Source organism: Puma concolor, chromosome C1, assembly GCF_028749965.1.
Source record: "Puma concolor isolate L17-30 chromosome C1, mPumCon1.1.hap2, whole genome shotgun sequence".
NCBI classification, from domain to species: domain Eukaryota; kingdom Metazoa; phylum Chordata; class Mammalia; order Carnivora; family Felidae; genus Puma; species Puma concolor.
The window spans coordinates 93,373,479-93,389,471 of NC_141674.1; the positions used below are offsets into that span (position 1 = coordinate 93,373,479).

The 15,993-nt window shown below is 39.3% G+C and overlaps 1 protein-coding gene across 4 annotated transcripts in view; it reads left to right on the forward strand.

Moving 5' to 3' along the window:
- Positions 1 to 13,964, forward strand: part of GPSM2 (G protein signaling modulator 2) — a 48,763-nt gene extending 34,799 nt beyond the window's left edge. For 2 of the 4 annotated variants that reach the window (XM_086717734.1, XM_025934921.2), the window contains 4 exons: positions 729 to 905; positions 3,658 to 3,817; positions 4,677 to 4,894; positions 13,200 to 13,964. In XM_086717734.1, coding sequence (XP_086573860.1) covers positions 729 to 905; positions 3,658 to 3,817; positions 4,677 to 4,894; positions 13,200 to 13,427 — 783 coding nt within the window. In that variant the 3' untranslated portion in view covers positions 13,428 to 13,964. Of the gene's footprint in view, positions 1 to 728; positions 906 to 3,657; positions 3,818 to 4,676; positions 4,895 to 12,196; positions 12,386 to 13,199 lie in introns of all 4 variants that reach the window. The other 2 variants (XR_015254949.1, XM_086717735.1) reach the window with 2 other exon arrangements.
- Positions 13,965 to 15,993: the final 2,029 nt, after the last annotated feature.

Below are 15,993 nucleotides of genomic sequence, written 5' to 3' on the forward strand. Positions count from 1 at the left end.
CCAGAATAAAATTTGCTCTTTGACCTTTCATATTTTTATGGGATTTTGGCAAACTTTGTTTTCTTTTTTTTTTAATTTTTTTTTTTGCTTATTTAGTTTTGAAGGAGGGAGAGACAGAGTGTGAGTGGGAAGGAGCAGAGGGAGAGGGAGACACAGAATCCAAAACAGGCTCCAGGCTCTAGGCTCTGAGCTATCAGCACAGAGCCCGATGTGGGGCTCCAACCCATGAACTGTGAGATCATGACCTGAGCTGAAGTCAGATGCTCAACCGAGTGAGCCACCCAGGCACTCCTTACTTTCTTAAAAAATTATTTTGAGAGGGAGAGAGAGGGCACAAGCAGGGAAAGGGCAGAGAGAAAGAATCCCAAGCAGGCTCCGTACTATCAGCTTAGAGCCCAATGGGGGCTTGATCCCACAAACTCTGAGATCATGACCTGAGTGAGAATCAAGAGTCAGATGCTTAACTGACTGAGCCACCCAGGTGCCCCTGTTTTCTTACTCTTAAGTTCCTAAAAGTCACCATTTTAATGTTTTGGTGATGAAAAATTCACAGTATGCATTTGGTACAAGCTGTTGAAAATAGATATACTGGCAAAAAGGAATGTATTAAGAGATCTAGCTGCACCCCACACTAGAGGAGTAGCAATGGCAGGTTAATATGATAGAAAACCAGAAATAGCTTTGGTTTTTTCATGCCCTGTTTTCCATATCTGTTTATAATTTTGTAGGTACAGAACTGGAACAGTGAAATTCTTGCTAAACAAAAACCTCTTATTGCCAAACCTTCTGCGAAGCTGCTCTTTGTCAACAGATTGAAGGGGAAAAAATGCAAAACTAATTCCTCCACTAAAGTTCTCCAAGATGCCAGTAATTCCATTGATAATCGAATTCCAAATTCTGAGAGGGTATGTATGAAATAAGTTTTTGAGTATTCTGCTTTGAGTACCTACATTTTAGTTTTCTTGTATTCATACTGAATATTTGATAAATTATATTAGACATTTAATATAAAATATCTTTTTTTATTCAAAGAAGTCTTCCATATTTCCCTACCTTTTCTGTCTTCTTCAAAGCTAGAAACTGTAATTACTCCATTCATGGATATGTTGCTTCACTGCTCTGGACAGTAATTATTTGTCACTGATTACAAAAATACTACCTTTTAGTTTACTACAGTGTCTCCTAGTAAAACTCCTTTCATTGTAGAAGTTAGAACAAATTAAATTCATAGGTTCAAGGATTTTAAAATGCTGATTTAAAATAGTATCTGCTGGGGCGCCTGGGTGGCGCAGTCGGTTAAGCGTCCGACTTCAGCCAGGTCACGATCTCGCAGTCTGTGAGTTCGAGCCCCGCGTCGGGCTCTGGGCTGATGGCTCAGAGCCTGGAGCCTGTTTCCGATTCTGTGTCTCCCTCTCTCTCTGCCCCTCCCCCGTTCATGCTCTGTCTCAGAGTCTCTGTCCCAAAAATAAACATTGAAAAAAAAAAATTTTTTTTTTAAAAATAAAATAGTATCTGCTAGCATCAACTTCTATTTATGTTGAAATTATAACAGTTAAAAACTGCTTTGATGAAAAATGATCACAGGAATCAGCTTATTAATCTAGCTACCCTACACTCTGATAAAAGAACCAAAATAAATTACAAAGATGATACTTCCAATTATCAAGTCCATTTTCCAATGCGAGTTTTTTAAATTCTTTGTTTATTCATTTTTGAGCAACACAGTGCAAGCAGGGGAGGGGCAGAGACAGAGGAAAACACAAAATCCAAAGCAGGCTCCAGGCTCTGAGCTGTTAGCACAGAGCCCGACGCAGGGCTCGAACTCACAGACCATGAGATCATGACCTGAACTGAAGCTGGACACTCAACCGACTGAGCCACCTAGGCACCCCTCAGTGAAAGCTTTTGGAAAAACTGCTGGTCTTTTATTTTTTTGACCAATTTCTCTTGGTCCTCTTGTCAGCATCCCATCATATCTGTACCCTGGTAGTGTCTTTTGTATTGATTTTTACCAGTTTTTTATGTGTATGACTAACAAAAGGAAACTTTATGGGTATATAAAAATGGCTCAGGAATATTTTTATAGACCTAGAGCAGATCTCAAAGGCATACCCTTTGTTCAAGATTTCAGGTTTTAACGAAGCCCACTTAGCTCAACTGAAAAACGTCCACTTCTGGACCCTTCCTGTGTTTTAATGTTTAGAAGTTTGAATTTGAGCCTTTTTTGCACCTAGGAAAGCCTTGTTAGTGATTAATACATCTTACTATAGCATATGTATATATTTAATCCCAAACCTCAGATTGCATGTTAAAGACTGTACTCTCTCAAACCCTCCTGTTTCCTTTATGTATGCTATGTACTCGGTCACCCAAGTTAGGTGTCATTCTAGACTCCTTCCCCCTAATCATATCCAATCAATCCCTACATCCCTTAGATCTGTCCCCACCCCCACCTTTTGAAAATAAACCTCTGCTACTGTGTCTTAGTTCTTAGGGCAGTACTGCATCTCTTAGCCAGATTTTTGGAATAGGCACCTGAACCTGATCTCTTTCCCTACGTAATTTCTGCAACCTTTTGGAGGTGCCAGTTCTGTTTAAAATTGTTACCAGTGCTTCTCTTATTTCACACAGTATAACTTGTATATCACACAGAGGCCCTTGTTTTGGCAGCTTCTTCCTTCTTCACCTCCCCAACCCTTCAGTTCTTAATCCCCTGAATACTACAGACCTTTGGAATTGCACATTAATCAGTATGAAACATATCTGCCCTGCTAATGGTTATTCATTCTTCAGGAGCCAACTCAAATACCAGTTTCCCCTATTTCCCTGAAGAATTAGTTCTGCCTTTTTCCTGAGGCCTAGGACATTATATATATATATTATATATATATATAAAGACTGTACTCTCTCATATATATATATGTATTTCTAATATTTACATCATTGTGAAGAATGAAACTTCTATTAAACATTGCATCTGTCATATTAAGCTTTGAAGCCTTCCAAATAAAGTATGACCAGTTCCCCTCTGCCTCAAATACTCATTTATTTGAAGTTCACATTTTTTTCAAGATCTTCAAATCTGTAAATATAATAAAGGATCTTGGAAATCAGTGTGCTTTCTTAGTTTTCAGTTCTTAGTTTACTTTTAAATTCTGTTGTAGAATCTTAGAACCAAACTTTGAGCCTGGGATCACTAATATTTACATAATTCATTCAATATCTGGAGCAGTTCCCCAGAGTTGAGGTACATTTCTTTATTCTTTAGCCTTGGAAATACAGAGATTAAAAACTAAAATAACTAGAAATGCTTTTTGTTAATTGGATTAAAATAACTTGATTACCAGGGTTGCCATCTTGAATTCTTTATAATGAAAATGTAAGTTTTTCTTTAAAGTTTATTTATTTTGGGGGGGGGGGGGGGGACAGAGGTCCCAAAGCGGGCTCTTCACTGACAGCAGACAGCTGCATACAGGACTCGAACTGAAACCACGAGAGGATGACCTGAGCCAAAGTTGGACACTTAATCGACTGAGCCACCCACGCACCCCGAAAGTGTCAATTTTTAATCTTAACCCTTTTGCATATATATCATGATATTGTTCCATTGATCTCATGATAATGCTGGAATATTCAGATTTTCTCTCAATATTTCAGAAAATCGGTGCAGGTATTACTGGAGACGAAGGGTTCTTTGACCTGGTAAGCCGATTTCAGAGCAATCGGATGGATGATCAGAGGTGCTGCTTACAAGAACAGAGCTGCGGGACTGCTTCAGCTGCGGCTTCTTCCACTCCACCTCGAGTGATGATGAAAGGTGAGTGATCTGTGCTTCTCCCCTAATTTTAGTAGTTCCCTTTGATATTCTTGTGATTTCTTTCTGAGAGTTTAGTTCTCATCAGAGCAGGTACAGTAAATGAGCCTGAATCCAGGTGTATCTGAAATGCTGGTATTTCTTCAGTTCAAAACAAGGTTTTGTTTCGGTTTCCCTAGGTTTATCTGTATTTTAGTCCAGGTACTTTCTACTAACTATATCATATTTCCTCCCTAGATTCTTTGGGACTGGAGGGAAAAAAAAATCTAACTTTAAAAATAGGAAAAAATTTAGTTATAATTCTATGTAAAAGACAAATGCTTTCTGTCTGGATTAAAAAGAAAAGCCAAGACAGACTGAAGAGGAACCTCTAACTCAGGCTGAAGCTAAGGCCTGCCTGAGCCTTAGAAAGGTCTAAAATGGATTACCTAAGATTTTCTCTTTCAGCTACCAGAAGATTTCCTCTGTAGACCAGGACTTAGCAGCAATAGTTTAAGTTAGCTAAGTGGTTCCCATGCAGGGCAGAGAATAAAAACAGTCTCATTCATCCTCACGTGAGAAATTATGTAAGAGAGATTATTTACCTTCTGAAATCTAGCCCAAGATCTTGTAAAGTTACATTTTGAGCAGGTGGTTGATAAAAGGAAAGATAGTCAAATCTGAATAACCTCCAAGTGAATCACCTGAAGTATTCTGGGATTTATTCTTCCCTCCCTGCCCATCTGGTCAGGCCCCAGCCTCTCAGAGCTAAAGCAGGAGGCAGTGGATGTTGGGACTGAAAAAGGCAGAAAGAACTAGATGTATATTAAAAATATGTTTAAATATTTTTATAATGTTTGGGACTTTTTTCCCCTGTTCATAGCACCGTCTGTTTCCGTGGTGTCCCCCAACACAGATGAGTTTTTAGACCTTCTTGCCAGCTCACAGAGCCGTCGTCTCGATGACCAAAGGGCCAGTTTCAGTAATTTGCCAGGGCTTCGTCTGACACAAAACAACAATAAGTCCGTACTTGGCCACTTGATGACTAATGACAACAAAGAGCCTGATGAAGACTTCTTTGACATCCTTGTAAAATGTCAAGTATGTATGCATATTTTTGTTGGTCTGTGTGTAGCTCAAATGCTGTTGAGAGCTTTGGCAGTATTTTGATTATAATTTGGGAAAGGCTCATTTTGTATTAGGGACACACTTATCATTTAAGGATCCTTCAGACACTATAGATCCCTGTGATAGCTTCTTATTTTGTATTTTGGGTGGTAAGGTAAGGTGTTGCTGATGCCTCTCTCTGACCTGTGGTGGAGAGGAGACTGAAGGGCATTGGGAGGAGACCTAGAAAAGAGCCCCGCTTTCCTGAATGTTAGTATCGGGAGCAACCAGTGATTAATATGGGGAGAGTCTAGCTGGGGCCCTTTATGCTGTTGAGAGCTTAGGAGAAATGAGATAGCTTTAATTTTTTATTTTAATAATTATTTGCCACAATGGTTAAGGAATACCTCAGATGGCTTGAACACGACCATGAGAAAAATAATCCTTATTTTCACTAAAGAGACATTTCCACTGCCTGACCCTAGTTCTGTGTCTGTTTTTTCATTCATAAAAAGAGGAGAGGATGATACGTACTACCAGCCTCTCCTTTATTCAGCAAAAAAACTGAGCACTTACTATGGAGATATCGTACTTGCTTTTAAAGTTTTTTAGTTATTATTTTTGAGAAAGAGGGAGAACCTGAAGCAGGCTCCACACTGTCAGCATAGAGCCTTAACATGGGGCTCAAACTCCCAAAACTGTAAGATCATGACCTGAGTCGGATGCTTAACCAACTGAGCCACCCACGTGCCCTGCCATGTACTTGCTTTTTAAGGATCCTATGTGTTAATGGGAGAGACAATAAGTAAGTCTCTGCGCGTGTAGAGATAGATACTATATGACAGGTACTGATACTTGCTATAAAGAAAATTAGAGCCAGATAAAAGGGTGGGGTAGCCAGGGGTGGTGGTGGTTAGGGAAGATGTTCTTGGATTGACAGATGAACAGAGATCTGAATAAGGTGAAATAGCCATGTGAATATTTAGTGAAATAGCATTCTATGCAGAGACAAGTCCCTTCTTGGATATAAAAGCTTAGCAGGTTCAAGGAATGGCAAGGTGGCCAGTGTGACTGGCATGGAGTAAATAAAGGGTAAGGGAGAGTGGTAGGGGATAAGGATAGAGAAGTAACCAGCCTAGATCTTATGATCTTATAGGCCATGATGAGGTCTTGTGTTCCAGATGTGATAGGAAGACACTGGAGGGTCTGAAAGATCATCCTGTCTACTGCTGAAAGCATGTGGAGTGGCAAAGGCTGTTAGTAGGAGAACCAGCTAGAAAACCAATGTGGTAATTCAGGCAAAAGATATGACTTTGACTAGTGTGGTGGTAGTAGCGATGATAAGCAGTCAGAACAGGGATATATTTTGAAGTTATGGTTGATTGGCAAGACCTGTTAATAAATCAGATGGTATAAGAAACAATCAAGAAGGGCTCCTGCCTTTTTTGCTTTGAATAACTGTTGTCAGTGGATGGTGCAGTTTACTAAAATAGAGAAGCTGAGAGGAGAAACAGGTTTGGGAAGAAAAAGCAGGAGTTCTACTTTCGGTATGTAAATTTGAGTTACATAAATAGGTATTTAAGTGGAGATGTTGAGTAGACAACTGGATATAAAAATCTGGAGCCCCTGGGGGGCTCAGGTTGTGATGCTTGCGGTCATGAATCAAGCCCCCTGCGCAGTCTCTGCCCCTCCCAGGTTCATGCATACTCATTCTCCCCTCCTTCCCCCAAAAAACCTATAGCCCCAGAGAGAAATGACTTTGGGAGTCATCAGCATATAGCTGGTATTAAAGTCCCAGGAAGATACTACCTAAAGAATAGATACTGAAACAGGAGGACTAAGCCCTGAGCATTCCAAAATCTACCTGAATAGAGGAAGATGAGCCAGCAAAGCAGCAGTCAGCCTGGAGAGTGGTAGAAGCAAATTGAAGAAAATGTTTTAAGGAATGTTCAACTGTGTCAGACACTGCTGAGAAGCCGAGTAAGATGATGACTGATCTACTAGCTTTGGCAATGTGGAGATTATTAGTCATTCTGAAAGATACTGTGATGGGGACAAAGGATTGAGGGGGTTGAGAAAATGGAAAGTGTTAAAGGGGAGACAGTAAACAAAACTTTCAAGGGATTTTCAAAGAGTTAAAGATGAAGTATATAGAGGTTGGTTTTTTTCTTATTTTGGGAGTTAATACCTCATGTCTGCTGATGTAAATGATCAAGTAGAGGGAGGAACCAGTGATGCAGCAGAGTATGTGTGTACAAATTTGGAGGTAGGTGCAGGTAGGAATTCTCTGGTTTTTCTTTTCTTAGCAAAGTAAGAAGTAGGGCCGTTAACAGAGATTGGGGTTGGAGCATTGTAATTTTGAAGAGAATAGAACATAGTTACTTTGAGAAACTGAAAGTATGTTGACCAGCAAAAAGTAATAGGATTATTGAACTACGCTGAGGATTCCTTCGAAGTTCACAGTCACTGAAGTAAGTACAGTGATGTATTTTCTCAAGGCATAACCAGCTACTTAAGGATAGAGATTTAATCAGGGTCAGTAATTTGATAGACTAGGATGGAAGAGGAGAGAAGCACATGCCAGGAAATGATTTTAATAATGGACTTTGGAACCTAGGCTGCATCTAAGAAAGGAGGTAGGAAAATGAAGGGTATGGAAGTGACAACTGTCAGTAATCCTGGTGGCTTTAATAGCGAAGACCTGGGGCAGCTGAGTCAGTTAAGCATCAGACTTCGGCTCAGGTCATGATCTCATGGTTTGTGAGTTCAAGCCCTGTGTCAGGCTCTGTACTGATAGCTCAGAGCCTGTTTTGGATTCTGTGTCTCCCTCCCTGTCTCTCAAATAAACATTAAAGAAAAATACTGAAATCCTAGTAACAGGCCATCAACATAAAGAAAAGAAAAAATTGACAGAACTGAAGGGAGAAATTGACATTTCTATAAAAATAGCTGGCGATTTCAAGACTCTCCACCCCAGTGATAGGTAGGACAACCAGACAGATGATGAACAACACAATAAATCAGCTAGTTCTCACAGAATACACATTCTTCTCAAATGCATATGGGACATTCTCCAGGATTGACCATGTTAGGCCACAAATTCTCAACAGTTTTATTTTTGAGACACAGAGCATGAGTGGGAGAGGGGCAGAGAGCGAGGGAGACACAGAATCCGAAGTAGGCTCTGAGCTGTCAGCACAGAGCCAGACATGGGGCTGGAACTCACAAACTGCAAGACCATGACCTGAGCCAAAGTCATATGCTTAACCAACTGAGCCACCCAGGTGCTGCAAGTCTCAACAATTTTAAAAGATTAGATACCATACAAAGTATCTTCTCCACATCTCCGCAACAGGATGGAGTTAAAATAATAAGGAGGGGCACCTGGATGGCTCAGTTGGTTGGGCATCCGACTCACGGTTTCATTTCAGGTCATGATCTTGTGGGTTCAAGCCCCGTTCTGGGCTCTGCACTGAAGGTGAGGAGTCTGCTTGGGATTTTCTCACTCCCCCTCCCCTGGGTCACACTGTGTCTCTCTACATAAATAAAACTTTAGGGAATTCCCAAATTTGTGGAAATTAACCAGTGGATAGAGAGGAAAACACAAGGGAAATTAGAAAATACCCTGAGACTGATAAAAATGAAAATACAATATCCTAAAACCTTGGGATGCAGGGAAGGCAGTACTCGGGGGGATATTTAGAGCTGCAAATGCTTATGTTAAAAGAGGAATATCTCAAATCAACAACCTAGTTTTTTATAGCTTAAGGGGTTAGAAAAAGAACAAACTAAACCTAAAACTAGCAGAAAGAAGGAAATGAACAACAGAAAAAAAAAATCAAATCCAAAAGCAGGTTAGTTAAAAGGTTTACCACAACTGACAAAGGCTCAAATTACTAAAATTACAAACAAAAGTAGGGACATCACTTCTAATTACAGAAATAAAAAGAATTTTTAGATAATACGTGAATGCTTATAAGTTGGATAACCTAGATGAAATGGACAAATAACCAGAAACAAAATCAGCCAAGACTTAATCATGAATAGAAAACAGACTCATAATCTATAAGGATACTGTATCAGTAATCAAAACCTCCCAACAAAGAAAAGCCCTGGACCTGCTAGCTTCACTGGTGAATTCTACCAAACTGAAAAAAAGGGAATACTTTCTATTCCTAAGTCATTCTGTGAGGCCAATATTGCCCTGATAACAAAGCCAGACAAGGCACTATAAGAAAACTATGTGTCCAGTATCCTTTTTGAATATAGATACAAAAATCATCAATAGAATACTAGCAAACAGAATCAAATGGCATATTTAAAAGATTATACACCATGCCTAGGTGTAATTTGTTCCTGGAATGCAAGGATGGTTCAACATAGGGGAATAATCAATGTAATATATACACTACATTAATAGAATGAAAGGGGGGGGGAAAAAAAACACCTGATCATCAAACCTGATGCAGAAAAAGCATTTGACAAAATTCAACACATTTTCATGATAAAAACACTCAACTAACTAGGGATAGTAAGAAACTACCACAACGCAATAAAGTCACTTATGAAAAACCTATAACTACCATCATACTCAATGGTAAATGACAAAAGCTTTAAAAGCAGGAATAAGGGGCGCCTGGGTGGCGCAGTCGGTTAAGCGTCCGACTTCAGCCAGGTCACGATCTCACAGTCCGTGAGTTCGAGCCCCGCGTTAGGCTCTGGGCTGATGGCTCGGAGCCTGTTTCCGATTCTGTGCCTCCCTCTCTCTCTGCCCCTCCCCCGTTCATGCTCTGTCTCTCTCTGTCCCAAAAAAAAAAAAAAGTTGAAAAAAAAAATAAAAGCAGGAATAAGACAAAGATGCTCATTTTTTACCGCTTCTATTCAAATGGTACTGTAAGTTCGAGCAGAGCAATCAGGCAAGAAAAAGAGAGAAAAAGCATCCAGATAGGAAAGAAGGAAAATTATTTCTGTTCAGAAAGGAGTCTTATGTGCAGAAAATCCTGAAGATTTCACCAAACAAACAAAAAAACCCTGTTAGAACTAAGAAACATGGGGCGCCTGGGTGGCTCAGTCGGTTGAGCGTCCGACTTCAGCTCAGGTCATGATCTAACAGTCTGTGAGTTTGAGCCCCGCGTCGGGCTCTGAGCCAAGCGCTCGGAGCCTGGAGCCTGCTTCCGATTCTGTGTCTCCCTCCTTCTCTGTCCCTCCCCCACTCACACGCTTGCTCCCTCTCTCAAAAATAAACGTTAAAAAAAAAACAAATTCAAAATAACAGGGTACAAAATATCCCAAAATGAGTTGTGTTTCCATACACTAACAGTGTTAACAGACCAAAAAGGAAACTAAGAAAACCTTCCTAAAACAGCATCAGCAGGAATGAACTTAACCATGGAAGTGAAAGACTTGAACAATGAAAATTATAAAATGTTTCTGAAAGAAATTACATAAATGGGAATATTGTTAGAATGCCAGTACTAGCCAGAGTGTAATCTATGGATTCACATAATGCATTCCTTATCAAGATGTAAATAAGGTATTTTACAGAACAGAAAATTCCATCTTGAAATTCCTATAGAATCTTAGGGGAACCCAAATAACTGAATCTTGAGCAAGCAGAACAAAGTTGGAGGACTCCCACTTCCTGATTTCAAATTCTGCAAAGCTACAGTAATCAAACAGTATGGTACTGACATGATGACAGACATACAGACCAATGGAAAAGAGAGCCCAGAAATAAATCCTTGAATGTGTCTTCAGATGATTTTCCACAAGTGTGCCAAGACTATTAAATGGGGAAAGGAGTCTCACCAACAAATGCTGCTGGGAAAACTATCCACATGCAAAATAATGAAGCTGGGCCCTTACCTAACACCATATGTAAAAACTGAGAATGGATCAGAGACCTAAATGTAAGAGCTAAGACTTTAAACTTATAGAAAACATAAGAGGAAAGCTTCAAGATTTTGGATTTGGCAGTGATTTCTTAGTTATGAGACCTTAGTTATGAGGCACAGGCAACAAAAGAATAGACAAACTAGACTTGATCAAAGTTTAAAACTTTTGTACATCAAATGACACTATCAACAAAGTAAAAAGGCAACCCACAGAAGATACTTGCAAAACATATAATCAATAAAAGGATTAATTCAGAATATAGAGAACTCTAAAACTTAACCACAAAAAAAGAAACAAAAACCCTATTCCAAAAACGGGCAGAGAATCCAAATAGATATTTCTCAAAAGAAGATCTACAAATGGCTAATAAACACAGGAAGAGATGCTCAACATCAGAAATTAGAGAAATGCAAATCAAAATCATAATGAGATACCATCTCATGAACCCATTGGGAAGCTACCATTAAAACAAAAATCAAAAAAATGGGTGCCTGGGTGACTCAGTTAAGCATCCCACTTCGGCTCAGGTCATCTCACAGTTCACAAGTTCAAGCCCCAGGTAGGGCTCTGTGCTGACAGCTTGGAGCCTGGAGCCTGCTTCAGATTCTATGTTTCCTTCTCTCTCTCTGCCTCTCCCCCACTCATGCTTGGTCTTTCTCTAAACAATAAACATTAAAAAAATTAAACAGTTGGCAAGGATGTGGAGAAATTGGAACTGTCGTGCACTGCAGGTGGGAATACAAAATGGAGGAGCTGCTATGAAAAATGGTTTGGTGATTCCTCAAAAAATTATTAAAAAACAGAACTACCATATGATCCATCAATCTCATTTCTGGGTATATACCCAAAACAGTTGAAAGCATAGATATGAGCAGATATTTGTATACCTACCTTCAGGCAGCCAGCATTATTGACAATAGCCAAAAGGTAGAAGCAACCAAGTGCCCACTGGCAGATGGATAAATAAAATGCGGTGTGCATGTACAATGGAGTATTTTTCAGCCTTAAAAATGAGGGAAATTCTGACAGGTTACAACATGGCTCAAGACATTATGCTGAGAAGTAGGCAGTCACAAAAGGACAAATACAGTTCCACTCACATGAGGCAAAGTAGATTCACAGAGACAAAGAATGGTGGTTACCAGGGGCTGGAGAGGGGAGGATGGGAGCTACTGTTTTGGTTTTGCAGAATGAAAATGTTCTGGAGATGGATAATGCTGATGACTGCACAGCGGTATGAATGTGCTTAATACTGAACAGTACACTTAAAAATGGTTAAAGTGGTAAACATTCTGTTTTACCACAATTTAACAAAAAATTCCTGGGGGAGTACTCTCTAGCCTGATCTGGAAAATTGGAGGTGGCAGTCAACATGAGATGTTTGAAATCCTGATTTTCAAGACAGTGCAGTTATTGAGAATGACCAAGTCTGGCCTATGACGATGGGAGCTTAATGGATAAGGCAGAGGTGAAGACTGGAGACCAGAGGAGAGGAGGTCTAAGGTGTGAAGTACCGAAGTGTTGGATGAATTGGAGGACAATGAAATCACCCCAACTTAAAGACAAGAGAAATGAAGAAGCAGGAGCCAGGTGTGTGGGTGGTGGGGGGCTGCTGGCAAGGCGGCCACTGAGAGTCACAGGGCTGGCTGTGGGGCGAAAGGTTAAGGCATATAAATGCACGGTGCCCAGCAACATAGTAGGCACTCAAATGTCAGCTGTCACAGTCCCACTCTGGAGCTACAATACCAAATACTATACTATACACATTTAAATGCTTATATTTTTTATTTGATGGATAACATTTGTAATGTACTTCTAAAAGAAGAATCAGAAGTTAGAACTTCAAGGAAAAAAATCTGGCTTGTTTCTTTAACAGATTTAAATGTTTAAGATAGGGCGAGGCAAACTTTCTGTACAGGGCTACATAGAAAATATTTTAGGCTTTTCAGGCCCTTACAACTGCTGGACTCTGCCAGCCACACTTAATTCGTAATTAGTAGACACATGAGTATTGTGGTGAAACAGAAAGGAAACTTTATGCACAAAACAGGCAGCAGGTTATGGTTTGCTGACCCCTGACCTGACACAGTAGTGCTGCAGGGGTTTTATATATAACATTGTATTTCTAAGGATTGGTAAGTTGTCAATGCCGATTATGTAAGATTTGACCTTGTATCTTAAGTAATCTTACCAAAGTCTTGAGCTTATGGCTATACTTCTACATAGTACTTGCTATGTTCTGATTATGTAAGTCTTTGAAAAGGTTTTATTAGGTTTCAGGTCTAAAGATTAAATTTCTGAGACAAGGCAAAAAAAAAATTTTTCTTGTGATGACAACATAATGTAACCTGGTGTTCTCCTTCCCTACAATATTTGTGTTTCAATCTCTCTCATAAATTTTCAGGGGTCCAGATTAGATGATCAAAGATGTGCTCCACCACCTGCCACCACAAAGGGACCAACAGTACCAGACGAGGACTTTTTTAGCCTGATTCTACGTTCTCAGGCGAAAAGAATGGATGAACAGAGAGTTCTTTTACAAAGAGATCAAAACAGAGACGCTGAATTTGGGCTGAAAGACATTTTGCAAAGTAATGCTTTGTTGGAATTTAAAAATACAGGAAAAAAATAAACCACTAGTTATTACGGATATATTTTTTTTTAAACGACCTTATTTCCTTTCAGAACACTGCAGGGAAACTCTTTTTTTCCTTAAAAGGAGAAATTATAGCACTGTAATACAGCTTAAAATGTTTTTAGAGTGATGTAAATATTTAACCTTTAATAGTATAGCATTAATTCACATTTCTCTGGACACTCACTTGTTTCAGGGTGGAGGTGTCTTATACAAGGTGCTTCATCAACTTTTTTGAATAATGCTTGGGATTGTGTTCTTTGGCAACTTTTTAGATTCCTTTACGTAGTGTTTGTAAAGTGATAATTTTTTTTAACTCTTGATGATGGCATTTTTTAAATACTGAACCGTGGATACAGTAAGAAATTAGGCTGTTTAGTAAACAATAACATGACCAATGTGTAAAAAAGTTATATAGTCTTTATTAAAAGAATCTAGATCTTTTTTCTGCTAAAAATCCTATTTTCAGTATGTTATTAGTTCAAACCCATTATAAAAACAACTCTAAGAAATAAACTTTTAGCATGTTCTGGACCCTTGAATTTTAAAGTGTGTGTGGCTTAAAATTATATCTTCTGTTGCAAAATACTGTTTAAGACCTAATATCAAAAAACAAAAAACCCCAAACTCCTGTGGTTGTATCAAGAACCTAGGCCATGAAAATAGAGAACACATGAAAACTCACAAAATTTAAGTATGAAAGATGTAGGTTAAGCTCTCAGTCGTCATTAAGCCTCCCTTCATCTCAGGAACTGAAGGCAGGTTACAAGGGTACACAATACAACATGACAGGAAGTAAATTTAGCAAAAGAAGACAGCAAGGATGGGACAGGCTAAGGCTGAACTGTAAAATGCAAATGCCCACACCCAGAACTCATTCACCTCTGGTTGCTTTTGATTCTGCACAGCTGGGATGGTATCTGGGGCTCTGGGCCTCTGTCCTTTCTCAAAGTCCTTCAGGTGACTTGATGGGCAGTGAGAATCACTTCTCCAAATGGCCAATATTCACAAAAATAAAACAGAAGAAAGTTACTCGATCTGGAATCACATTAAAGGCTCAGGGGAAAAAAAAAGTATTCTTGGTTCTAAGATCAGACAGATTTTGTCAAAAGTACTGTTAACACCTGGATCACTTTATGATGTATATATTATATATAGGATATAATGTCCTAGATAGCGTCCTTTTAAAACCTGTATGTAAGTTTCATGGGTTTTTTCTTATAAGCATATTCAATGAGCAAAGACAGCATACCAAACCACAATAATGTAAAATAAATATTTTGTGTATACTGTAGTTAAGAGCCTGTAAACATTCATTATTCCATTTAAAAACTGCTTTTAAAAAGCTGTATACCCTACTGATTCTCCTAAAAGCCTGTTGCTACAATTCTTGATTTTGATAAATATGAGCTGGACAATAAACAAGCCTATTACTCCAAGTTCTAGACTGCCCTTGATCTGTTCAGTTTGCTTTAGTCTTCCCTATTTGCTGTCATTCGACAGCAGTTGAATGTATGTTGCTTTGCTAGCTGTCAAAGTGGACTGCATCCCCCAACAGTTATCTGTAATGAAAGAATACAAAGACGATATTTTAATTTTTTACAGACTCGTTTTTAGATTGATAAAAAGGAGTTCAAACAGCATTAACTCCACTCTCATTGTTACAGTCTGTCACCTGAGGCATTCGATACTCTTTAGAGTCTAATCACAGCTCAAAGGACACCTAACCACCCTAGGTGCATATTTACCAACTAGCATAAACAGGTCTGGCCCTCAAAGTGGCTTTTTTTTCAATGTTTATTTTTCAGAGGGGGGGAGAGGGAGAATGAGCAGGGGAGGGGCAGAGAGAGAGAGAGAGAGAGAGCGAGGGAAACACAGAATCTGAAGCAGGCTCCAGGCTCTGAGCTGTCAGCACAGAGCCCGTGCAGGGCTTGAACTCACAAACTGTGAGATCATGACCTGAGTTGAAGTCAGATGCTTAACCAACTGAGCCACCCAGGTGCCACAAGAGAGGCCTTTATATGTATTGATGTTCAAAAATCCCCAAACTGCAGGCATCCTTCGCATTAGTTCATATATTACATACCTACTATGTTACAAATTTTTATACAAAATTCTGTTGTATTGGGCGGGGGAATACTACCTTTTTGATGAAATACTAAAGATGTTTGCAAGATTAAACTAGAAAATAATATTAACGTTAAATTTGACACCCTCTTGCTGAGGTAAGTTTTTAAAAATCTTCACAGTGGCATTTTTTAGTATTTGACCAGGGATGTAGAGAGATTATGCTGTTTAGCAAAAATAATGTACTTGACCAATGTGTAAAGTACATATTGAAATAGAGCTATTCTCAAAGTCTACGGACTATGTAAAACCCAGATTACCGACTTAAGCTGCGCTAATAACTCAATTCTCCTGGCAATCTTCAGTTCTTAGCTGAGGGTAAAGTAAGATAGGTGGCCAGGAAGCGGGCCCAGTCATCGCTGGGAGAGTTGAGAGATGGAGATGGGATAGGGAATGACAAAGCCATGATGAGCTAAGGCAGCCTACACAGAGACAA